This window comes from Archocentrus centrarchus, chromosome 19 (assembly GCF_007364275.1).
Source record: "Archocentrus centrarchus isolate MPI-CPG fArcCen1 chromosome 19, fArcCen1, whole genome shotgun sequence".
Lineage (NCBI taxonomy): Eukaryota > Metazoa > Chordata > Actinopteri > Cichliformes > Cichlidae > Archocentrus > Archocentrus centrarchus.
Genome location: NC_044364.1, coordinates 20,640,875 through 20,666,853, shown reverse-complemented (window position 1 = coordinate 20,666,853; position 25,979 = coordinate 20,640,875). Strand labels below are relative to the sequence as shown.

General features: G+C 40.8%; 3 protein-coding genes across 3 annotated transcripts in view; 1 reads left to right on the top strand and 2 right to left on the bottom strand.

Moving 5' to 3' along the window:
* waplb (WAPL cohesin release factor b) overlaps positions 1-12,818 on the top strand; it is a 56,516-nt gene extending 43,698 nt beyond the window's left edge. The window contains exons 24-30 of the mRNA XM_030755303.1: positions 211-347; positions 471-586; positions 1,291-1,464; positions 4,816-5,032; positions 5,153-5,241; positions 5,647-5,742; positions 8,705-12,818. Coding sequence (XP_030611163.1) covers positions 211-347; positions 471-586; positions 1,291-1,464; positions 4,816-5,032; positions 5,153-5,241; positions 5,647-5,742; positions 8,705-8,770 — 895 coding nt within the window. The 3' untranslated portion in view covers positions 8,771-12,818. The remainder of the gene's footprint in view (positions 1-210; positions 348-470; positions 587-1,290; positions 1,465-4,815; positions 5,033-5,152; positions 5,242-5,646; positions 5,743-8,704) is intronic.
* Positions 12,819-13,231: 413 nt separating this feature from the next.
* On the bottom strand, positions 13,232-13,858 carry atoh1c (atonal bHLH transcription factor 1c). Its single transcript, XM_030755302.1, has one exon. It carries the CDS (start codon positions 13,856-13,858, stop codon positions 13,232-13,234), a length of 627 nt encoding a protein of 208 aa, XP_030611162.1.
* An 8,987-nt stretch (positions 13,859-22,845) lies between these two features.
* LOC115798733 (uncharacterized) lies at positions 22,846-25,481 on the bottom strand. The gene is made up of 3 exons (XM_030755683.1): positions 25,346-25,481; positions 24,728-25,156; positions 22,846-24,406 (listed from the first exon to the last, which is right to left on the bottom strand). The coding sequence occupies exons 2-3, from the start codon at positions 25,064-25,066 to the stop codon at positions 23,318-23,320; spliced, it is 1,428 nt and encodes a 475-aa protein (XP_030611543.1). The 5' UTR covers positions 25,067-25,156; positions 25,346-25,481; the 3' UTR covers positions 22,846-23,317.
* Between the last annotated feature and the right edge of the window lie 498 nt (positions 25,482-25,979).

Below are 25,979 nucleotides of genomic sequence, written 5' to 3'. Positions count from 1 at the left end.
GACCCAGGACACGCTGGAGAGATTATATCTCTCGGCTGGCCTGGGAACACCTTGGGATCCCCCCTGGATGAGCTGGTGGAGGTGGCTGGGGAGAGGGAGGTCTGGGCTTCTCTGTTTGGGCTGCTCCCTCTGCAACCCGGCCCCAGATACACGGAAGAAGATGGATGATATTCACGGTCAAGTTACCAAGCTTCTCCTTTTGTCTGTCAGGGCACTGAGGAGGTGTGAGGAGATGATCCAACGTTACAGCCGGGAGATGAACTCCGATGGAGCTGTGGTGGGGAAAGCAGTGGAGGACTGCATGAGGGCCATCATAGGAGTACTGCTCAACCTGACGCATGACAATGGTTAGTGTGCAAAAAACACTCTAAACACACTTTAGTGCAACTTATTGAAGCATTGGTACAGGTTAATTTGAGAGGGTTATTTATGTTTATGTTTGTAATGTGTGTGTGAAACTCTGTTTGCAGAGTGGGGCAGTACGAAGACAGGAGAGCAGGAGGATTTGATAGTGACGGCTCTGAACTGTGTTCTCAAAGTCCCTCAGTATCTTCCTCAGGAGCAGAGGTTCGACATCCGAGTCCTGGTAGGCATTATACATCACCAATGTGTGTGTAATAAAGGGCAGTAACACTGACCTACAACAGAAATAAACATATTGATGTCAATACAATTAAGACACTAAGAGTAATTTTTAATACTTTGAGTCAGTGATTATTTTTTTTAAGTCAATGGGGAAATCAAGGTGTCTACACTATACACCAAAGTCCTAAATACTTATCCAAATTTTCATTTAACAACAAAAGGCTTAAAACTGTCTTAAATTAAGTTTAGATGGCTTCTAAATGGTTTAAGGCGCATCATCAAGAACATTTCCAGCAGTCTTTGCCTCTTTGCACACTTCTAGATCACACAATTAAGACTGAGTGTCATAAGTCAGATCAGCCTTTTATGCTGGTTTTATGCAGAAAGCAGTTTTACAGTAATGGCGGGCTGATGAAGTCTGTCAGCTTGCTTAGTAACTGTAGCTTATGCCTTAAGAAAAAACCTACAAGTACCTGAAGATGGTAATAATGGTTTTGCTATCCAGTCTTTTTAGTTTACAGAAATTGAAAGATGCACATTTAATATGAAATGGCTCAAGAATAACAGTTATTTTTGCTATTTTATAATTAAATAAGAGCCTTTTTCCCATTTGATGTGTTTTTCCATTGGATGTTTGGTCTTAATTTAGACTTAATGATATTACAAGGACTTCAAAAAATATTGCATGGTGTGTGTTGTGCTCAGGGTCTCGGCTTGCTCATCAACCTGGTGGAGTACAGTGCCAGGAACAGGTACTTCTTGATGGAGATGGAGATGGATGGAAGTCAGGGTCCCTGTGACTCCACCGTCCTGCTCAGCCCTCAGCACCAGGACATCGCCAGCACTGGCCCCCTGAGTGCCATTGCTGCCCTTGTACAGGTACGCAACACCTCTAAAAATCGAGTATCGAGTCGAGTGGGTAGTTTTGGTGCCATTTGTCACGTTTAGAGTTTGTTGCTTCATCTCCAAAACAGTAAAGACAAATTGAAGTGAACTCGTCTCCTGGTGTTCGGATGCTTCGCAGCTTTAAAAGAAAAGGCTGGTCATTCCTTCACTACTACTTTGTTTAATGTTTGCAGCAGCTGCTGTGTGAGGAATATTTGAAGCTCACTTTGACATTTTAGATTGAAAATTAATGCTCACGTGATCCTGAGTTCAATTTCTTGTCTGCATTTTGTCCTTTTCTGCTGTGCTTATTCAGTTTCCTATGAGCACCATTAAAACTTCATTTAAATCGAATCATGCCGTCTAATCAGATTGAGATGATCCCCTGATGCAGACTGAGCTCCAGTGAGGTCAGTGGAAGAATCTGCAGCAGCAGCCAGATTGCACGCAGAGTACGAAGAATCAAGACAGGAAGAGCAGAGCAGGGGAGCACAGTAGTCGGTCTTAAATGCCAATCACTGTATGTCAAGAAACCATAGAAAATGGAGCTAAAAATGTGAAACTGTGAAAGTCAATGGTTATTTCAATCTTACCTCACCTGTTCAAGCCTGCCCACCTGTTAACATCACCTTGTCTCCTCTCACAATTAAAATGACCCATAGAAATATGAGTTTGAAACATTAATGTGACCATCACGATAAATAATCAAATAAACAATGCATATTAAAGTGAATGCAATTTTTAGTTTTAAATGAAAATGTAATGTGCTTATAAATAAAAAATGGCCTTTATCCAAAAGTTCAAATAAGGCTTCAAATTAAATCAAAAATATTTTTCTGTGCAAAACAACTGAAAAGTTTACAAGTGATTCAGTTCATACAGAGGTTTACTATTTAGAATGAATGCTATTATTAATGTGAGGAAAAAAATAGGAGACAACGTAGCTGCTCCTATTGTCCTTCACTCGTTAGCTAACATAACTGAAATGGTGCCACTTAGCAAACATCATCCATGAGAGCTTGTTTCCCACAGGTAAACTAACAGAAATATTACTGCACAAACATTAACAGGTATCATCAACGCACTGACGGGTGCAGCTCCAGGGTGCCGGCGTTTTAAACGCTCAGCGTTGCAGCGATGCTGCCGTGGAAGGAAAGCTCTGCTTTGCTCAGTCTGCATTCAGCTTTGTTTTTGTTTCTGTGAAATGCTCCCACACCTTTGACAGTCTGTCTCAATTTTCTTTTCATTTTCTCCACCCTCCTCTCTGTTCCACCATCATCATGTTGTTATGTTCTTCTTTGTTGGTATTGTTATTGGTAGACGATGGAGGCAATACTGCCCCCATATCTTCCTGTACTGTATTGCAGTTACAAAATCACAATAAGCAGAGGAAAATGGATGAGTTTTAAAATATGACGCTTCGACTTTTAAAAAAAAATCCACATCGACTAATTTTTGTAGTTGACATCATCGATTATGTTTATGAATCGTTGCAGCCCTAACCATGGGAACCCTCAGCAGCCTAGGCCTATTGCAGCTTAACTAAGGGAGGGTTCAAGGTCACCTGATCCAGCCCTAACTAAGCTTGATCATAAAGGAAAGTTTTAAGCCTAATTTTAATAACTAGAGAGGGTGCCTGTCTCCTGAATCCAAGCTGGGAGCTGGTTTCACAGAAGAGGGGCCTGAAAGCTGAAGGCTCTGCCTCCCATTCTACTCTTAAGTATCCTAGGAACCACAAGTAAGCCAGCAGTCTGAGAGTGAAGTGTTGTATTGGGGTGATACAATACTATGAGGTCTTTAAGATAAGATGGAGCCTGATTATTCAAGACCTTGTAAGTGAGAAGAAGGAATTTAAATATTATGGATTTAACACAGCAAATGAAGAGAAGCCAACATGGGAGAAATCTGCTCTCTCTTTCTAGTCCCTGTCAGTACTCTAGCTGCAGCATTTTGGATCAGCTGAAGGCTTTTCAGGAAGCTTTTAGGACAGCCTGATAATAATGAATTACAATAGTCCAGCCTAGAAGTAATAAATGCATGAATTAGCTTTTCAGCATCACTCTGAGAAAGGATGTTTCTAATTTTAGAAATATTGTGCAAATACAAGAAAGCAGTCCTGCATATTTGTTTAATATGTGCATTGAAGGACATATCCTGGTCAAAAATGACTCCCAAGATTTCTCAGTGTTACTGGAGGCCAAAGTAATGCCATCCAGAGTAAGTATCTGGTTTGACACCATGTTTCTAAGGTTTGTAGGGCCAAGTACAATAAGTTCAGTTTTATCTGAATTTAGAAGCAGGAAATTAGAGGTCATCCAGGCCTTAATGTCTTTAAGACATTCCTGCAGTTTAATTAATTGTGTGCGTCATCTGGCTTCAATGATAGGTCAAGCTGGGTATCATCTGCATCACAGTGAAAATGTATGCAATGCTTTCCAATAATACTGCCTAAGGGAAGCATGTATAGTGTAAATCCTAGCACAGAACCCTGTGGAGCTCCATAATTAACCTTCGTGTCTGAAGAAGACTCCCCATTTACATGAACAAATTGGAGTCTATTAGACTGAAAACGATCCAAACCACTGCAGTGCAGTACCTTTAATCCCTATAGTATTCTCTAATCTCTGTAATAAAACAGAGTAACAAACAGTATCAAAGCTGCACTGAGGTCCAACAGGACAAGAACAGAGATGAGTCCACTGTCAGAGGCTGTAAGAAGATCATTTGTAACCTTCACTAATGCTGTTTCTGTACTTTGATGAATTCTGAAACCTGACTGAAACTCCTCAAATAAACCGTTCCTCTGCAGATGATCAGTTAGCTGTTTTACAACTACTCTTTCAAGAATCTTTGAGAGAAAAGGAAGGTTGGAGATTGGCCTATAATTAGCTGAGACAGTTGAGTTCAGTGAAGGTTTGGTTTAATTACCGCCAACTTAAAAGCCCGTGATACGTAGCCCATTAATGAAGATGGATTGATCATATTTAAGATTGAAGCATTAATTAACAGTAGGACTTCTTTGAGCAGTCTTGTAGGAATGGGATCTAACAGACACATTGATGGTTTGGAGGAAGTAACTATTGAAGCTAAAACTTCCGACTAAAGTTAGTGATTAAAGTTTTAAGATGCCTAAAACCTTACAGTCCCACATGTGCAGGGCAGTTCTCAGTACAGAGATAATTGCAGAGTGGACAGGTTTCCATTCAGTCTGATATTTGAGTTTTCTCTCCTCAATAAAAGTAAAATATGCTGGATTTAAAGCTGTCTGAGCTTCGGTGTTGGTTTTGATGCAGCTCAGCCAAAGGCAGCTCCTCTGAAAACAAAACTCCTCTCTGTCACCTTCAGCTGTTCCTGCAACGGGAGCGGGCCGCCGTCCTGGCTGAGGCGCAGACTGATGACCTCATAAAGGAGGCACCAAAGCCTGCTTTAGACCAGAGCGGTGAGTGGCAGGAGACAGGCGGGGAGATCCAGTGGGTGGCCAATGACAGCGACCCCGACAAACAGGATGACGGCAAAAAGAAGGAGAACGACGAGGAGGACGAGGAGCTGGACCTAAACAAAGGTACTATGGTGTTGTTTTTTTTTTAATTTTATTAGTGCTGTTATTATTATGAGTGTTATTGTGCAACAGCAGTTTGTACATTTTAGAAGTAAAAAAATGATCCTCGTTTCTTCATCTCAGCTCTGCAGCATGCAGGGAAGCACATGGAGGACAGTATTGTGGCCTCCTACACGGCACTGCTGCTGGGCTGCCTATGTCAGGGGAGCCCGGTGAGTCTTTCTCACTCACTCTCACACACACACACACACACACACACACACACACACAGTCATGTATCTATAACTTCAGAGGATGGTACACTGACTCATCTACTTCCTGGAGACTAACCTCAAAATGTGTGTTCACCTTAAAGTATGATGGAATGCATGTTGGTTATTAGCTTTTTGTCACCATAATGTGACTCTGTGACAGATTTGTAAGATCACTGGAGTCTTTTGGCTCATACATGCATAACATGTATTGACAGGTACATGTAATATACACCTGTAAACCCTGAGATATGTGTTCCACAGCCGCATGTTATGCACTCGTTATTATGAGGGCTTTAGAGCTCGTTTGATTTGATGTCAGATTTGTTATTGTGCGTGTTTGACTTTTGACTCTGTGTCCACCAGATGAATGTGACTACTGTGAGAGAGAACCTGCCTAAAGGAGATTTCTCCATCATGACAGAAATGCTGAAAAAGTTCCTCAACTTCATGAACCTCACTGTGAGTCACAGCTTTAATAAAATAATCCCTTTAATGTCTCCAAACCAGAATGATGAACAGTCGCATCATCAGATGCTTAGTTCTTACTTGTGTATCAATCTGCAGAAAACACAAATAAAGTCTTAATGATTCATAAATGATTCAAAATCTAAATTCTTTTATCCAGAAACTCCCCCTGCCTCTGTAAATGTTTTATAACCTATGAAAAGCCCTGAAGCTTAGTTTATCGACTCACCGTATATCCTGAGTCATAATGTCGTGGTTTGCAGTTATACTTGCGCACTGGTGTGTCTGCATTGCTCTGTGATCACAGCTGAAACAGAGCTGTTCATGTTGGACTCGGAGCTGATAAATATAGAGGAGCAGTTAACAGGAAGTAGGGAAGATTTCAGAACAGACCGAGTCTATAGAAATGTTTTCAGAGCTAAAAATAATACACAGACTATATAAAAGATGGCCGTTGCTACCGTGATGTCACCCGCTGGTTTCTGAAGTCCTGTTTTGAAGTTTTCGAGGTGAGTGTTTCTGCCGCCTCATCTTGGTTGCCAAAAAGAAAAGAAAATGTATGTGAGAAGCAGCCGTGATATGACCAAGATTCACAAAACAGATTTCAGTTTTTATTCGGTATGACTCAAAATGAGTGACTGAGCCCATAAACTCAGCAGGAAACTCTTTCTAGAGGTCAAGACTCAAAGCCATTTTCCCACAGGTCTCTATAGCAGAGGTCCCCAACCCCCGGGCCGTGGACCGGTACCGGGCCGTGGGACATTTGGTACCGGGCCGCACATAAAGAATAAATAACTTAAATTATTTCCGTTTTACTTATTATCTGCGCCTAAACTATATTTTATTTTGAAAAATGGGCGGATTCGCTCCGTTACTTCCCTCCATGACTTCCTCTTGACGTGTCAAGACGTTTCTGCTCACATGATACGTCACCGCTAAAATTAAACCCAGAAGCTTCAGGCCTGTCTAACGAAATCGGTTGGTTGACCTACATAACGCTTCTTTAAATTTTTGAGTGCTCAACAAGAGTAGAAAAGCGCTATGTAAGAACTAGTCCATTTACCATTTTTATTTATCAACACCGGGGATAGCAGTGAGGTAGACCCAGCCATCAAACTGACTCTCCAGCGCTTGACACCGCGGCTCTGCAGCCACGCTCCATGTGAAATCGGCCGAACCCAGTCAAACCAGAAGCCAGCAAAAATGAGTATCAGAGAAACAAGCTCAGGGGGCTTACACTGATTCAGTGTTATGGTGAGTTGTATTTTTCATGCGCTTTATACAGTAAAAATCACCTAAGTCGAAGTCGCACAAATCGGGTTTTCGCTCTAGTTGGATGGCATCTGCAGGTCCTGATTTTTCCTAACATTAATTCCAATAAAATCATCACATAAATCCGTCGGATATTCACCTACCTCGGATGAAAAATCTGGTCCCATTGTAATAAATTTCCAGTTAAATGTGATCGCATAAACTGGATGAGTTTAGCGCTAAAACCCTCCTCAGCTCCTGTCCGCCCACTTCCATGCATCGGCTCGTTCGTGCACAACTACACACACACTAACAACGCCTGGAAATTGTTTTAGTGTTTATATCAGTTCATTTCACCGGGGACAATCGTGGCAAGTGTAAGCTACAAACTTGCACTTACGAGTAAAATTTCAGATTATAAAATTTGCAGAAGCAAATTCATAGATGAAGCAGAAGCCATTGCAGCGAAATTTGATAATAGACCCCAAACTGGGCCATTTGAATCCGACTGAGGTGATTTCTACTGTATTTGTTTTTGCGGTGTATCTTATTTTGAAGGCATGTTTTACCATGGCTCTAACAGCTGACCAGGGAGCGCTGTGGGCAGAGAGCCTGTTATTCATGTTGAGGCGGGATGTTACGAGAACGCTGCTGATAGAGTTGCATACGAATACAAAGTGGATTCCCGTTTTTTATTATTATACGTAGAAAATATCACACTTGGTTATGGTCGTATCATTTATTTTGACGTATTTATTCGCCACACCTTAAAAGCCGGTCCGTGGAAATATTTTCTAACACTAAACCGGTCCGCGGCTCAAAAAAGGTTGGGGACCACTGCTCTATAGGACCAGAAGTCTTTCTGCAACCACAGCTATCACCATCTGCTGGCCATCAGATAGAAGGCAGGTTTTTAGGCACTTCCCCAGTGGCTTCATTTTTCTGACCAGGAAGCTACGTCCATCTGTTGGACTGTTTGTGTGAAAACAATCAAAAACGGCATTCATTTACACTGACAGGATACTGGCTGTAAAATGCTCCAGTTGCATCCAGCTTGTTCATTATGCTAATGAAACGGTTTGTTTTTGCAGAGATATTAACCTTAAGCTGGTCAACATACTGTGTTTATACAGCATATTTCCTTCAAACAGACCAATTGCAGCTGTTGAGGTCTGTGACACGTAGTTACAGATTTGCAACGGTGTACCCCAGTCTACTGTGAATCAGAACTAATGCAGCAGTGATAGAAGCAACTCTTTCCCCAATAGCATCAAGCTTATATCCTGATCAGCATTAGAAATAATCCCTCATCTGTCCTGATCTGCTGTCTGCCCCGATGTCTGATAGACTGACTGACGTGAATCAGAGGCAGACTGGGAGAAATGACTCATTATTTAATGAAAACTATCAAGCAAATTTATTCAAGACTAAAATCTGTGATTTAAATAGGAAAAAAAAAAAAAAAAAGTGAGTTTGTTGAAATGGTAGTCGTTGATTTAAAAAGGTCTCAGCTTCTGAAAGAGGCTATGAATAATTTTCCAGCATTAATGAATTCATTTGATTTGTTTTTGTTGAAAAATGCTCTCTGTGTGTGTTTGTGTGTGTGTGTGTGTGTGTGTGTGTGTGTGTGTGTGTGTGTGTGTGTGTGTGTGTGTGTGTGTGTGTGTGTGTGTGATTATAACTGACCTCTGCTTCCTCTCTGCAGTGTGACGTCGGCACCACAGGACAGAAGTCCATCTCCCGGATCATTGACTATCTGGAGCACTGCTAGAAAGAAGTCTGTCTCACATACGCACTCACACAAAGACACGTGCACGCGTGCGCGCTCACAAACACACACACAAACACAAACACACACACAAACAAAACGCAGCCATCTCCTTCATCGTCGTTACCGCCATCATCATCACCTCAGAGAAAGCTGACTGCTGGAGTAAACAAACAGGACGTCGTCCTCTTCCTCCTCTTAAAGGATCTTCACCTCGTCAACATGCACATTGGAACCAGTTCATTTTCTCTGTGACTTTGCAAAGATTAGTTAAAATGTCTGAGGATTAATGAGACGTTACCCCCCCGCCCCCTCCACTGCAGCAGAGATCATATTTCTATTTTTCTGAAGAATCCAAGCCAGTATTTAGCTTTAATTTCATCTTTTTCCTCCGTTTTAAAAAGTTGCTCAGAGCGATGAGTTTTTGTTCTCTGATAAACTCCATTTCAAAGTTTCCTCTCCATTCAGCACCCCCCCCCCCTCTCGTGAAAACCCCTTTGTATTGAGTGGTGGCAGATTGGAGCGAAGCTGCCATTTTCCTCAGCCTGCCATCAATGCCTCGCAGCCCTCAGCGCGGCCTTTTGGAGCCGATAACTGCCAAACAAACAAGCTGAGCTCTTTAAAAAAAAAAAAAAAAAAATGATGGCTTTTACTTTGAAAACGATGACCCCGACTCCTCTCAGGCTGCCTCATTTCTCTCACGCTGTGTTCTTCTTCTCTTCTTTTTGCTGCTGACCTCTCGGCTCTGTCTGAAGGAGGTGCTTTAGGGCTGAAAAACCGCACGTATTGATCTTTTGTGGGTGGAGGGTTCAAACTCCGACCTGCAGTGAAGTCAAGGTGGGACTGCTTGTGTTTGCATGACATCTAGTTTTCTTTGCGTGGCGTTATCGAAAGAGACGCGTCCCCTGCATGCCAAGCTCTTACCCGACTCTGAAAGCTTTTGAGGCTTTAAAAACTTTGAACCTCAGCTTCCAAAAAGTTGAAAGTGAAAGTTTTTCCCTTTCAAACAATCGATCGCGCGCTCACTCAACATCAAAAGCTTTGTGTCTCAGCGGGTCCCAAGCCCTCCAGACCAGAACCTGTCCTCCTCCTGCTCCTTTCAATTACTGCCAGGCATTTGAGCTCGCCGCTCGCGGTGGAGGCTTCAATTACAGCACAAAAGGTGGCCCAGGAGCCCCCTGGTCTGAGAGGTGAAGGCGAGCCGCTTTGCACTGGGCCACCAGCAGAGGGGCTTTCTCAGAGTGAGTCGATTACTTTGTTTTTCCTGCTCAGGTTGTTTTTAGGAGGTAACACTGCAACTTGAGCCCAAATCCTCAAACCTACAGTTTAAGTTAAGTTCATATTTCTTTAGACTTTTTGAGGTTGAATCACTCTCTAACCTCTCCTCTTTCCTAACATACATTTCAGCAATCCTGAGAGGGGAGTGTTGGAAATTTGTAAATGATAGAAATTAGTCTTGTTTTTGCTTCTCTGCTGAATTCCTCCCTATCTAATGTTGAACACTGGTCTGAAATGGAAGCTAAAAATTGAAAGCCCTTGGTGTTTTTGATCTTTGCAAGATTTTCAAACGCAGACATGTGAAGAGGTCAAAGCTTCAGCAGCACTTTCAGTATAGAGAGCAACTTTCTACATGTCAGTCTTTGCAACTGTAGCTGGAGCTTTGACCCGTTAAGACTTCTGCTGGCCTCTGTGCACCTTCAGTGTAGGTGAAGTTGCAGAAATCTCCACTCTGCTCCCCTGATATCAAACATGAGCAGAGAGGAAGGAAAAAAATAGTAACTGAGGCATGAAATAAATCCAGAGCTGGATCGTTTTTGTTCCTTTTTCCTTTAAGTGCAACATTCTTTTAAGGCATCCTGACATGCTAAGTTGTAACTAAAGGCTTTATTAATAGAATTAATAAATGTTTTATTTTTGAAAAATCTCCAGCCTCTTTGTACTTGCTTCAAAATGTTGATGATTATTAATAAAGCAGTCCTACAATAATGTGACTGTAGCTCAGTTAAAAAGACTAAATAAAAGTGATTTAAGTTGTTTTAGTGTAACATTTCCTTAGTTTGGGACTTGCAAAAGATTGAAATTTAAAAGGTACTCAGAGTGACTCTGTCTTTATTGGACTGCAAGTTCAAAGAGCAGAAACACTGAGTCTTTGCAGTAATTTAATTGGAAGATGTCTTAGATAAGCTCCGCCCACTCCATTCCCCTCTGCTGACTGCTCATGTTCACTAAACTGAAGCGTCCCTTCAGTTGCTTAAAACCCAATCATAAAACACCAGAAGATGACTATTATGACTCTTAATAACTTACAGCTGGTAAGTTCATAGTAAAGGATGACTGAATTGGAGAGTGACTCCAACAGATTTTTTTTTTGGCAGATAAAATACAGGAAAAAAAATGTTCTGTAGAAACAAAGTGCTGCTTCTAAAGACTGAACGAACTTCGTGACCTACATATTTATATACAAACCTCTGACACCGCAACACATATCTGTGAGATAAAAGCATTAAAAATGCTGGAAAAGGCTCCAACAGGTCCAGTTCAGTGAAGCCCAGCAGACAGCTGGCAGCTACCGCCCCGGTTTTGGGATGCCTGTCAATCAAAGCAGTCACACCCCTAAATTTAAGCCTATCTGGATGTATTTTTATTTATTTATTTTTTTTAAAGAATTCAAGCCCGTACAGTTGTTGTGAAGTATGGAAGCTTGTTTTCACCGCTGAAAATAATTTGAGAAAATAACAAAAATTTCTAGTTAAGAACTCAGAATTTCGAGTTAGCTGCGCCCATCAGGGAGCTCTGTGAAGGACGTCATTTCCTTGCTACCTGGAAGCAGAAGGTACAAACGCATGCACACTCAAAATCGGGTGACGGCATTAATGGGCTACCAGTGTGTAACAAGCTATGAATGACTTCTAGGGAATGAAACTACATCGAGGGTTTGGAATCAGTGTGTTCATGTGGAACTGTTGGACAGCTGATGCCTTCCTCCTCCAGTTTCCGGTTAACAAGGAAACGACGTACCTTCACAGAGCTTCCTGATTGGCAGAGCTAACTCAAACAAGCGTCCATCGTGAAGGATCAAACTATCGTTAGACCAAACATTTTTTTTTTCTTTTTCTTTCTATCAGGCTGTTAACGCGATCATTTCTGCTGTAAGTTCAGGCGTTTTGATCTGGGAGTCTCTGAGAACTGACTCACTCTTTGAGCCTCAAGTGGACATTAGAGGAACTGCAGTTTTTGATGCTTCTGCATCACATTTTTCAGCCCTTGAGTTTTCCTGCTCGAAAATCAACCACGCACCTGTGCTTTGAGATAGCTTCCCCTTTGACAAACAGAGATGTGATGAACCTAGGCTCGATTCTTTTCTCAAAAACATTTTGAGAAAACGACCCCGAATAAAAGACCATCCTCTGAGCAAACTAACATTGTAAAGCTTTCAGTTCAAATCTTTTATTCTTTTTGCTTTTTTTTTTTTTTTTTTTTTTGTCATCAGTCATTATTTGTTTTCTGTGCTGAGAGCTCCTGCTGGTGTTTGATTTCATGTTTAGAGTTGAAAAAAATTAAAATTGAATTGATTTTTTTTTTTTTTTTTTTATTAATTTTCTTTTCTCCCCTCAGCTGGTTTAAAATTCAGATTGTGTCATTGTTCATGTTATTGTTGCTTTTGTATTTGTTTCTCTGTGGTGATCAGTACACACACACAATTTAAACCTTCACACTCCTTTAAGAAAAGTTTACAAGAGCTTTATTCACAGATGTCTGGAAGAATGAATGGAAGAGCTTTTTGTACATAGTTTCCTGTAAATAGATTGACCTCCTCGTGTAGGAGGAGAGTGATGGAGGGGGGGTTTGGGGGTCTCGGGTGGGCCGGGGTTAAATTTAAATTTAGACCGTAGACTCTACTTTTCTGAATCCGATTCTATTTTTTTCTTTTTCTAAAGCCTTTTCTCCCAGCCGTGTTGTTGTTTTTGGACAGACAGAGAGCTTCTTAACAAGCCACCTGCAGGAAAACTTGATCTTTGTACCAATTTGCAGACTGATGTCTTTGGTTACCTGTACATAATTTTAAAATAATAAAAATTGATACTTTCAGTAAATCCTGAACAGAGCTTTTTTTTTTTTTCATTTTTGGTTGCTGGTGATTAATTTGTGAAGAAAAATCTGCCCCACAAAGTTGACTCAGACTCGTCTAAAGTTTGTTTCCTCAGTAAAAAGTAGATATTGACAGTAAAGTGGATTTTCATTGGCTCTGGGTTGATGGCAAGAAAGATTTATGAAAAATACAGTTTTAGCTAAAAGTCCACAAACGTGTCAAATTGTTTATGGCATTAAATTAAAAAAAAAGTCATTTTAATTTTTACTTTAATGTCTTTTACTGATGAACAAATAATTACAAATATTCATGTTAAAAATGTGGAAAAAGTCTTTTTAAAACGTTCATTAAGTCTTTAAGCGTCTCTTGGTGTCCTACATGTCCTCAAAGCTCATCTGCTCCTCTTCTGGGCGCATCGGGCCTCTGTTGCTGCTCCTCGCGGTGTGAAAGTCCCTCACCGGCCGCGGTGGGTCCCCTGCTGCCAGCGCTTTGGTTCCCTGTGAGGGCGAAGCTGTAACCGGGGGCCGCGGTGCGTGACCCGGTACCGAGGCTGCACCCGCGCCCTCCTGGAGCAACTCGCTGAGGGTGGCGATGTAAATCTGCGCCATCTGCAGAGTCTCAGACTTTGAGAGCTTCTTGTCACTCTCCAGGTTCGGGATGACGCTACGGAGCCGGTCAAAGGCGACGTTGAGTCCCAGCATTCTCCTCCTCTCCCGGGCGTTGGCAGCAAGACGCCGCCGTCGCTGCGCCCTCTCCAGAGCGCACTTGTCCGGCTGCAGGTAGTGCAGCGCTCCGACGCCGGGGCCCAGTCGGAGCTCCACTATGGCGCACGGAGGGTCCTGGTAGTCGCTGGTGCGTTCTGCCCCCTGCCGCTCCGGCGCACGGCTCCGCTGCAGCAGAGCGTGGATATCGGCGTGGAGAGCCACTGGGGCCGCAGGGCGGACCCCTCCCTCCGGGTCTACAGAGACGAAAGGCGCAAATAGGCTTTTACGCGGGGGCATCTCTCTTCTCCTCCTCCTTTTCCTGGACCAACTTGGGCCAGAAGACCAAAATCAGTCAGTTCACCGAGAGCGTTCAAATTTCTCAACATTGGTGGGTGAATTTATGGACTGGGGGGCCACGGGGACGTGCATTGCGTGCTCTGGGGGCGTGGAGAGGGTCGTGTGCTGCTTAATGAACAGAGCCAAATGCGCTGCTGGAGGTCCATTAACCAAGTTCATCAAAAGAGGATTAGAAGCGTCTCAGTGCGCCGCTGTGAGCCGGCCAAGCAGAAGAGCAGAACGGGAGGAAGAAGGTGATGGAGGTGATAAAGTGCAGATTTATAACATTCAGAGTTTTAACCAGAGAGAGAGCGATGTTTAATTGAAAGTTAACTTTTATTTAAATGAACGAATCTACACTTTACACAAAAACACAGACTTTAAAGCTGGAAATAACTGAATGCTGGGCGGTCCAAGTACACTTGGTACATTTCTTTCTTTCTTCTACTGAATGAAAACAAGTTATATTTCATAAGAACTGTCCTTTCCCTGTGTACTACAAGCCACTAATAATCATAAAAACATAGTTTGTTTTCCACAGTTGGTTTATGAAGATTTTATTCCAACATGGCTAAACTTAGAACACAGATAATGCTGCAAAGCTGCCTCACCAGTTCAGTGCTAATACCTTAAAAAAAAAGTCAAAATGTTTCATTCAAATTAATCTTAATTTATTTAGGAAAAAGCGGATAATTTGTAAAAAAAAAATGGCTAGAATTATATTTCATCTGTTTGTTTGAAGAGCAACTAAAATGAATAAAAAAAAAGCAAACTCGCTCTGGAAACCAAATTGATCTAAAAACAAAAAAGTAAAAGAACAAGTAATGGGGAAAAAAAACACGAAACTATAATAACTCTGGCCCCTGGCTTCGGGGCGTGCGCTCCGGCCGCAGCGCTGCTTTGCTTTTCAAACTGCTGCAGTTAAATGAATTTCTAGATCTCCACAAGTTTTTTTTTTTTTTTTTTAAATCATAGTAATTTATTTCCAAACACGCTACATCTGAAGGTTTGTGCTTGAGCCTCTTAATGTGAACTTTTTGAAATTGAATTATGCAGCTGTTTTTCTGGTGCGGCTCTCTGTGGCCCGTGAAGCTGGAATCACACAGGTTAATGAGCTTCAGCTCCTCCCCTGAAGTCAAAGTTTGGGAACAAATAATTTATAAAGTCACAATCTGCGCCTGTTAAATGTAAAACAAAAAAACAACAAAAAAAAAAAACTTTGAGACTGTCTTTTCACACAGCAGCTATTTTTAATTTCAAAATGTCACCTCCACATCTCTAATCATGATTAAATAGAGAGATGTGGAAGTGGTTCTAAATTAAGCTATATTCACTTTTCTTTGGTACCATGAATTGTTTTTAAATCTCCTATTATTACTATGGTGTGATTTAATTTAAAGTTGACATCAAATCTGCGTCATTTTTACTTTTTGAGGCTAAAACTTTCTTAAAGTTACAATATGTAAAATTTTCACTGATACGTCAGCTGAGTTCTGTTTTCTTACTCCTCCCAATTCAAGTGCATAATCCCAGCTACGGTGGCTGCTACAGGACAAACAAGAGATCAAAAATATTAAATTGAGACTGTACATCGAAACAGCTGCGGTTGGCCCACGTGGTTCTATTACTGTTTGTGTCAAAAAATTACATTTTTGTACACACTATGTCACAAAATGTTTGAATAACATCATCACTCAGAAATAAATTGGGTAATAAAAAGTAGATACAGGCAATTAAATATTTTGTGGTATTTTAAAGTTTTACCCCAGAGTCACCTCAAAAACTCCGGCCACCCTTCATCTGTAGTGAGTGCAGTCAGACAGCAAAATGACTCCAGATCAGTTTTTCCCTATTGTGTAGCTGCCGGTTCACCGTTTACCTGCCGGGTGAGAAGCATCCGCCTTTATTTACTCTGGAGGAGGCTGGAAAACTTTGTGAAAAGAGTTCGATATGAGTCGATGAGCCAGAGAAGCTCGCTTCTGACTGATGACAGCGATACTGAGGCGAGCTGTTGAGGAAATGCTGAACTTTTCTGTCAGCAAGCGCTGCTGTTTTTGCTGCTGTTAGTGAAACTGTCTTTGAGGTGGATGTAACTTTGTTGGACTCTGATGGTTAGTGAATACTCTCATACGAGTGGAAGGGAGGTGTCCTTCCTGCCCACTGTATTCAAATATGGTGGGGGGACATGGTGGCTCCTAATGTCTCAATTATAAGTTTATAAGAATGCATCAATTTTGTTGGAAGACATAATTGCACAATAATCTTTATGTATTTATGAGTAAAATGTTGTTTTTTTGCTATTAAATAACCTAAAAAAAATGACTGACTGTACCTTTTAAACTTAATGATTTAGTTTTCCTTGTTCTTGGGAGCTGAAACCACCAGCACTGAATACAAGTTCACTGAAGACATATTTGAATTTATGTTTTTTAAAAAAAACCTTTATTCTCATGTTTTTAGGGAAATTACGGGTGTGCAGACCCCTCACCCCCGTACTTTAGATCATAATGAATCAAAATTTTTTCCAGCTGAATTCAGACAAAATGTAACTTCTTGCTGTTGGGTCCTAACTCCCATGTAAACAGATTCTCCCAGCAGCAGGCTCATTGTTGGAACATTTTAAGCCAACGTTGGTTTGATAGCAACTTACATTTTGAGCAGCAAAAAACTGTGATACAAATGATGCTTCATACCTTGAAACCTTCCAGAAGGAACCAAAACTTTCAAACAGTGTGTGTAGAAACCACTGCTATGACCAGCAGCCTGGAGCTGTTTGATCTGCGGGGAACTTGAGCGCACGTGAAGCCTCCTGCTTCTCTACGAGTTGACAAGTAGCCCGAAATATGGATGCTCAAAGGAGAGGTGGAGGTGAGAGGGAGGACATATAATAATTACTACATCTCTGACCTCTTAAGGCCCAGGGGCCTCAGCTGAAATCTAAAGGGGACAGAGTCATGAACTAACTTCAAGTCACCTCTTAAAACGTATTTTTATGAAATTATGAAATAATTTCGACTGCAATTTAATACATATGTATTTGGTTGCCCCAGTGAAGCACTTTTAAAGATTCAGATCTTCAGCCATCAAATAAGAAAAAAAGAGTAAGCCTTTGGTTTTGCTTCTCTATCCCAGAGTTGTAACCCTGGCTGACTTTGAGGTGTGTAATAATTATTAATTTAAGGGTTAAATGAAAAATAACACACGAAACACTTTTTTTTTTTTTGTTTTGTTAATATTATCATTTTCACTCATGGAGTTTTTTTCCCCTTTAAATCACTTCTTTTTGTTTGAAAAGCAAAACATTTCATGGCTGTAGCATCTTTCATTTTTCCTCTACAGGTTGCATTGTTGCTGAGACGTTTGTCTGATATGTTAAAGCTCGTTCCTGTGTCTCTTGTTTTTAAGGTTAATTAAAAGTGATGTGCTCCCAGAGGTTAAAGCCTGATGATGACTGACAGTTACTGGCAGCCTCGTATCCTCTGGACAGACTCTAATGGGATTTAGCAGCGTGTCCTGACTGCCGTGTGCCAGCGCTCTGCCGGGCCGGGCCTTTACAAACTCCACAGCGTGCCACCGAGATGCCACAAAGAAGGCTGTGTGACACACGGGAGCATAATGGACTCCTTATGGCTGGGGGTTGGGTGGGGTGGGGGGCCCTCGCTGTCTGAGGCCCCGGCTACATTTTCTTTTTATTCTCCAATCTGGAGCACGTGGGGAGGTTTGGCTTCACGCCTTAGCTGACAGTTGTTGGCACACTCCACTTTATTAAAGCCAATGAAACGGCTCATTGCAGCCAGAGAGCGGACACAGGCCGCAGATCAAACCCTCGCACCGCTGTGACGGGCCCGTGCAGATGACACCTACAGGCCACGTGGGACCTGCTCTTCGTCTGGCTCTTTTGGGTTTGTAGCAAAAAGTGGCACTCGTTAATTTTTAATGTATTTTTATTTATTAAAACAGGTGCTTCTGTATGGTTGAGCCCATTTCACACACATCCACCACATACCAATGTGCAGGTAATGATTTCATCTTTGTCCAATTTTTGTTAATAAATGCTAAAAATAATGAAACAGACTTAATATTTTAAAAAATTCCGTTCCTGAGACATTTTCAAGTTAATTAAAAAGTTAAAGAGTTAAATAAACATATAGTTTTTTAACATGTTATTTTTTTTAAAGTTATATGAACTTAATTTTGTGGAAGAGGTGCATGAAAAATAAGTATCTCACTCCTCTGTGCCATCGAGCTCTTTTTTTGTCCAAAGACAATTCACTCTTGGGTAGAGAGTCCATGAAAAGCCAAACCAACAGCATTCCCATGCTTTCTCTGGGCATCTCCTTAAAATGTTTGATATGTAGCTTTGTAAAAAGGAATAAGTCAAACTTTTTAGGAAGGAAATTGTGTGTTTCTTAGGGAATATTTTATGCAGAGTTTTAATCTACATTTGGCTCTCTGTTTTTCCAGCAGTCAGATGTGGCTTAAGAGAAACTGGTGTGTGTTTTTGTGGTAATGAAGGAACATGTCGCAGTGGCACACTGGCATGTTTCCAATAGTTTTTGGACAAAATGGAGCTCTGTGACGCAAAAGAATAAGATATCAGGTTCTGATGCACGCTCAGGTCATTGTTGGTTTGTGTCTGTGAACCTGCTATCCTTCCTAAGCTGGTCGACGGGCATTTTAATCAAGGTTGTAAGAACAGAAAGCCTTGAAATCAAAAGAATTTATTGCTCTGTGATGCTGACAAAATGCACATGTGAGTTTCTCTGCGTGGGAAATGAACATGGAACAGAGCGGTTATTAGTTAGAAGACGTTTGGCTTCACTTGTCATCACGCTGCGCCTTATTAAACCCAATGAAACAGCTCGTTGCAGCCGGTGGATGGACACGGTCTGCAGATCAAACCCTTTCCCACTGAGTCAGTGAGGCAACACAGCGAGTTTTCTTTCCACGGTGTGGGTTAACACATTTTTATCCAAGTAAATACCAAATAATTTATCTCACATGCTTGCAGTTAAACAAGCAAAGACCTGACTCTGGATTGAGACAGGCACTTTATCATGATGAACACTGGACTGACTTTATTTTCTTATTTTCTCTATTTTCTACTAACAAAAAACTGTAAAATACCAAAGAGGGACGATCACTGAGTCATCAACAGCTGCAAAAAAAAAAATTAAAAAAATCTGACAGCATGATAACTGGGACTAAAAAAAAAGTATTAAAACATGAATGTCTTTCTGGAGGAAATGCTGTATGTGTTTTTCATCTTTGCTTCTTTTTAAAGCCCAGTGTGTCAGTATCTCTGACAGACTGGGTGTCAGTCAGCATGACCACAGTGGAATCTGTGTGTAATTTTTAATGTTCATTTCAGTGGCTTGCATCAGGATCCAGCTGGCTGATAAATACTTAAAATCATTATTTTTTTTAGTCTCTCTTTGCAGGTTATTTTCACTCAGAACCTGCCTGAAAACCCACCTGTCAATAACAGAAGTCTTAACAAAAACTACAAAAAATCTTTTATCACTTTCCAAACACCATTACACACTAAAAGTAATCCAGATTGGCTAAAATTAAACCAATCTGAGTCAATTTAGCACCAAATACACTGATGGTTTAATGCACCCAGGGCAGAATAACCAGAACTCAAAAATTAAATGTGGGACAAAGAGTGTGTTCATGTAGGACTATGTGAGACATGTTACTAATGCTGAGAGAAGTCTGAAATATTAGCAGTTAGATAAATCTTACCAGATCTATTGAAGCTGAAAAACACAAACTATAGTGGTTACAAGTTTGCCAAAAAGCATATATTTTCTGGAACATCAAAGAACCCCAATACACACTCATGACATAGTAATGTTTATCAGGGAGCCTGTATGTATTCATAACTTTAATCCAGGAAGTGGTGCTACTCAAAAACCTTTTTTTTTTTTAGAATGCAACTTTGTACGGAACCCCGCAAGGGACATGGGGGAAAAAAAAAACATGGGAGGAAAAAAAAAAAAAAAGAGGCACTTTTGCGAGACCTCGCAAAACTTTTGCGAGATCCCGAGATACCTTTGCGAGATCTCGCAATACTTTTGCGAGATCCCGAGTTACTTTTGCGAGACCTCGCAATACTTTTGCGAGATCTCGAGTTACTTTTGCGAGATCTCGCAATACTTTTCAATTTAAGGCCATGCACTTCCGGGTGAGTCTTGCGACCTTAGAAACAATCACAATAATGGAGGACGCACATCCATGGGGGGAATACATAGATTTTTATTTCGATCTTGGTTTAAACTATAAAGACATTACGTCGGTGCTTGGTAGTAGACACGGCTTTCATATTAGTGAGAGACATCTGAAGAGAGTTCTCAGCGCAAGGGGACACACTCGTCGCAAAGCGTACTCTGACCTCGCAGCCTTGGTTGATTTCATTAGCAACGAGCTGCAGTACTCTGGACAGCTTCACGGATACCGATGGATGTACGCTAAATGCAGAGAACATGGACTATGTGTAAGAAAAGAGGATGTGCGCTTGGTATTGAAGGAGATGGATCCCCGAGGAGTGGCATTAAGGCAAGCAAGACGTCTCAGGCGAAGGAACTATTTTTCCAAAGGACCGAACTTCATCTGGCACCTGGACTCATATGATAAACTAAAGCCATATGGCATTTGTATTAATGCGAGTATTGATGGTTTCTCAAGGAAAATAGTCTGGCTTAATGCCTATACAACAAATAGTAATCCAAAGGTTATTGGGCGCTATTACATAGAAGCGGTACAGCGTTTAAGGGGCTGCCCTAGAGTTGTGAGGGGCGATCTTGGAACCGAAAATGGTCATGTTAGAGGCTTTCAGCATTTTCTTGTGCCCGTGAACCCAAATGACACCCTTGACAGTTACTTGGAGGGAGCAAGTTCTGGCAATCAAAGAATTGAATATTGGTGGCGTTTTCTTCGCAGCCAGTGTCTGGAGTTTTGGTTGTCCTTGTTTGAAGACATCAGAAACAATGGATACTTTGATGGTGGATTTCTGGAAAAAAACCTCCTTCAGTATTGTTTTATGGGCCCTATCCAGGTGAGCTAATAAATTGCTTTTTTCATACGTGTGTGAATGTATGTCTGTGACTGAAAGAGAAAGTGGGGGGCTGAAAGAAAGGAGGAAGCATAGAGAGAGAGGAGAGAAAGTAAAGCGAGAGATGAGAGTAGGGGCAGGTAGAGGGAATAGACAGACTTGGAGGAACAATGAGACAGGGGAGATGGAAAAGGGAGAGAGGAATTGTCAGGTAAACAGGTTTTTTGTGAAGGAAGACACCTGAGACACTTTAATTAAAAAAGTAAATCATTTATTGTATTAAAGGATCAGAAAAAGTACACATGCATGCGGGGACTCAGAAGAGACAGGCTTGTTTGTGTGCTCTCTCTCTCTCTGAGCTCGTGTTCCTGTCTAACCAAAACATTTTTATACTGTCAGCCTTCTGTTATCTTAAACATAAACAATCTCTGGGCGCTATGAGTTGACCTTCATCACAAGCTGGTTTTCATGACTCATGATTCCTCAGCTGTGGAGTCATGAAGCACATCATCTTCCAGATGTTTTAGTTATGTGTCCTTGTGGCTAGTCCTCAAGATAAGATGTACTGAAACAGAGAAGTTAGTCTACTACATTCTGATCTGTTGCTCTCTGTCTAATGTATTGTTTAATTGTTTATTATTTGGTTGATCCATTGTTCATTATTTAATTTACTGGAGTTTACCTTTAAACATTTGTCCTTTATTCACTGAGTAAAAAATAATCCCTAACAGAATCAAGAGGACCAGGACAGTAAATACAATGAAAACTAAAATTGCTATATTTAGCATCTATTTTTAGACCACCATATACGCACAGTTCCTCAATTTATGCACTCTTTTTAACAGGATGAGCTGGATGAGACTGCACAGGTTTGGAATGCACACTCCATCAGGCCATCAAAAAACATCAACATCCCCAGTGGCCGGCCCAATGTGATGTATACATTACCTGAGCTCTACAGGACAAGAGACTTCATTTGCCACGTTGAGGAGGAGCATGTTGAACTGTACAAAAATGAGTGTGTTTTTCGGCAGACCAAACCATGTGATCAAGATGTATATGAACTATGCAGTATCCTTATGAGTGAGTCCCATCGGACTCCACCAACAGACCCATATCAGGCTGTGAATCTGTATATGCATCTAAGAGAGGCCATCATGGCATCACTGTAAAACGTGTGCAGCACAGAACATTTCTTAACATTGACCTCAAGGTGCTGTACGTATGAAATCAAACATCTGGATGTAAAATGGACTCAAGTTCTCTAGTACACAGCCATGTTTGAGAATGACTTATTGCACAAGTATTTCATTTTGTATTACAGGAAGGTCAGTGGTAAGCTGTGAAATGACTTCTATAGTAATGTTTTTTTGTTTTCCAGTAAGTGAGTTGGCATTTATTGACTGGAATGTAGTTAGCTATGGTGTCTAGAATATAATGGGTAAAATACAAATTCTGTTCTTTGTATCTGGCAGGCCACACAAAACTGTATTATGGGGCATCAAGACCCTAGGGGCTGGAGTTTGAGAAACTTGACTTTCAGGATCAATACAATCTAACGATATTTACTTTTTTCCCAATTTAAATGATTTAAGACTTATTGGTGTGCAAAGCTAAATAAAATGCTGATCTTTTGCAGTGTTGGAGGCTCTGAGGTACATAAACACTAGGTTCTGGTCACCAAATTATTCAAAAATGTATTTTATGAGCAGAAAGTTTAATTTTCTGAACACACCTGTCCTGATGAGCTTTAATAAAATGTAAATTAATTCAAATGATACTTTGACATTAGACACCACTTTTATAATGAAGTCATGGTATATGTTTTTGTAATATGGGACAAATAAACTGAAATATAATCAAACTTTTATTTCTTAACTTGAAATATACACTGTACAGACAACAAACACAAATGACTGAAAATCATCATTAACTTTAAATCTTTTTTACTCAACAAAAAACTAAAAGTACATGGACCTTTCACCATGAAATCAAGTGTATATCTCTTTCTTCTTGCCTGGATTCTTCAACAGTTCCTATAAACAGCTAGACACAGCAAAATAAGTATAGGTGGTTTTCATGTGAGCCGAACTTTGACACCAGCCTCAAACATGGTGTCAGCAGTAGTGAAACCTACAATCAATGTACGAGCATATTAGAAATTAAAGAAAATCCTTATGAAATGCAACAGAACATAACATTACACGATCTGAAAATGAAACCGATGACTGATCATTATATGGCAGAATGCATTCAACATTTCAATAACAAATTTAAATAGAAAACAGTGAAATCAAGGGTAAACATATTTGTAATCAATTACAGCTGTAATTATTAATCCAGAAAAAAGACTTCCAGCAAGTTCAAATGATGTCCATTTCCAAGTAATTGCTGGAAAGGATGTTGTCAAACTCCGTGCGAAAATCAGGATAGCAAGTGTAAGTGCACGGTACTTCAAGAGTAGCTCCACAGGTATGAGCAACAGGCCTTCTGTTCAGCCCTGTTTCAGCATTGAAGCACACCAGAATTTTGTCAACACAGATGACAGAAGACCCTGTGCAGAAACGCAGGATTTTCTCAGCTTTGCTTTCATCAGCATTTTTGACATATCGCTGAAGATGGTTAAAGGTTGTTTGTTCTATTTGAGACAGCATCACCTTTGTTGTTTGAAATAGTTGTGATACTCTTTTGCCTGTGGCCTTCTTTGTCTCATACAGAGACACCACACTTTCCCTGTTTGACAGTTTCAGTTGTACACATGCCATGGCTGTGGAGAAGCAATCAACTACATATTTTGGCTCTTGGAGAATCGCCTTATGAGCCATTGCCTCAATGGCAGGCTGCATGTTGTTCTGAGGAGGTAGGGAGTGGGAACCCATCCTTGTAAAAAGGTCAAGCAGGTCCTCTTCATCACTTTCATCCATTGTGCCATTGAGAGCCTTCTCAACAGCTGATCTCTCAACAGGAGGGAGGTAGTTTAAAAACGATGACATCAGGATGTCTGCATCAACTGAGTCGATTCCATGAATGCATGCTAAAATGAAAGCCTTTGATAGTCTCACCGGAATGACACCATAATCCAGCAATCCTTTCACCCAAATGTGTCCAACTGCTTTCCACTCTGCCTCACCAAAGTCTGGCCTCAGCCTTGGAACTCGTTCTGTTTCACCTTCACACTGTTCCAAAAATTGCTCCCAAAAGGCAGTGTAAACCTCCCTTGACACCCCAGCATCATCAACAGCTTTTTCATTTACAAAGTCCATCTTTAAAGTCACAGTAATTATGCTGCTGTCCATAAATATAGCCAAAAGATCTTCAACAACATTTACCCTGCGAACAGATATACGTCGGGGGCTCTCTGGATTTCCTGGGTTGCCAGCTGAATTTGATGGGGAAAGTTGGCTGCTAGAAACCAAGGGCAAATCTTGTGCTGTGAAATTCAGTCCATTGTCCTGGAAAAAACAAACAAACACACACATGCCATAAAAAATATCAGTGATTTGAATGTTTCACAGTTTTAAGTTAAGTTGTCTGTCCACTCAGAAATCAATGTTACCTTGACAACTCGTTATTTGTCATTATTTGTTATTTGTGAGTGCACAGAATCATGCAGTACAGAAAATATTGGACCTGATTAATTCTTTTCAAAGCACTAATCCATAGCTGATGTTTTTGAGTTGAGACTCTAAAACTATGCAAGTTATTGTTAGAGTATAATCATATTTTTATATTTTGTACTTTTCTACGTTATCCAAAACTGTTCGTGGTCTTACCTGTATTAGATCGTCACTGTTGACACAATTCAGCATTATCACGACTGCCTCATCAGCATCGGCTCTGACAAGGTCCTCTTCGGGATTCCATACAACTGTATCAGCCTCATCTATACCTGGATCAAATTCAGAGGCCTCATGATGGGTGTGAGCTGACTCTAGCTGGGGGGATTCTTTAGGGACTGCACTGGTCAGATCAATAACTCCTGAGCTGTGGTCATATAAATCGCTGCAAAGCTGAAGTTGATTCCAAGCATTCTCATTACCATGATCACTTGAGTCAGTGCCCTGCCACTGTCCCGTGACAGTTGTTTTAATTTCTGTTGGTGTTGAATGCATGTAATGTGACTGTCCTGGACTATGTGTTGTCACTGTCTCACACGCTGATCTCTTTTTTTTTGGTCTTGGTTGGATCTGGAAATCGTGATTCTGCAAACAAGAAAAAAAAAACAACATAACGCACAAAAACTAACAGAACATAATTATTGTTTTTGGCAGCCAAGCATTTAGTATATGTTAATAAATACAAAGCTGGGAGTCTTTCAAAGATATGTGAAATGTACCTGACCAACCAAGGGGGTTTTTATTATTTGTAATATATTTTCTATTGCCACAAACCTGTTCGCTATTATCACTGTCAGATGAATCCCCACGGTCAACGAGATCTGTGATAAAATCATCCGACTCTGTGTGAGGTCCATGTTTAGGCAACTGTAACTCTTCCTTGGTGATACTGACAGAATCCTCCTCAGATAAGAAATCTTCCCCACATTCATCCACTTCATATGAGGAAAGAACTGTTAAAGATGTTTCTTCTTTTGTGCAAATGTAAAACCTTAGCAGCTTCAATTTTGTTTTTTCATAAAGTCTGCCAACAGTGTCATCTAAAGGAATTGGATTTTTTTTAAAGTCACTAACAGTAAATATAAAGTCTTCAACTCTCCCTTTTGTAGAGTTACCATCTGGAAAAAACAGGTCCTTTCCCATTTCCAGAATCTGTGCTACAGTCGTGTTTTTTTCCACCGTTGCATGTCTTGTTCCACCACCATTTCTGGTTCTCACTTGATGATATTCATTGTCAATTAAATGAAGCCATCCAATTTCAATCCTTCTGGATGTCTTCTCTGCTGCACTATTTCTATATCTTGACATCCCTTCACCTCGCTTTTGGAACAGACCAGATGTACCACACAGTGCTCCTTTAGTCTTTGATCTCATTTTCCGTGTTCCAATTTTTTCTCTTAGATTCTGC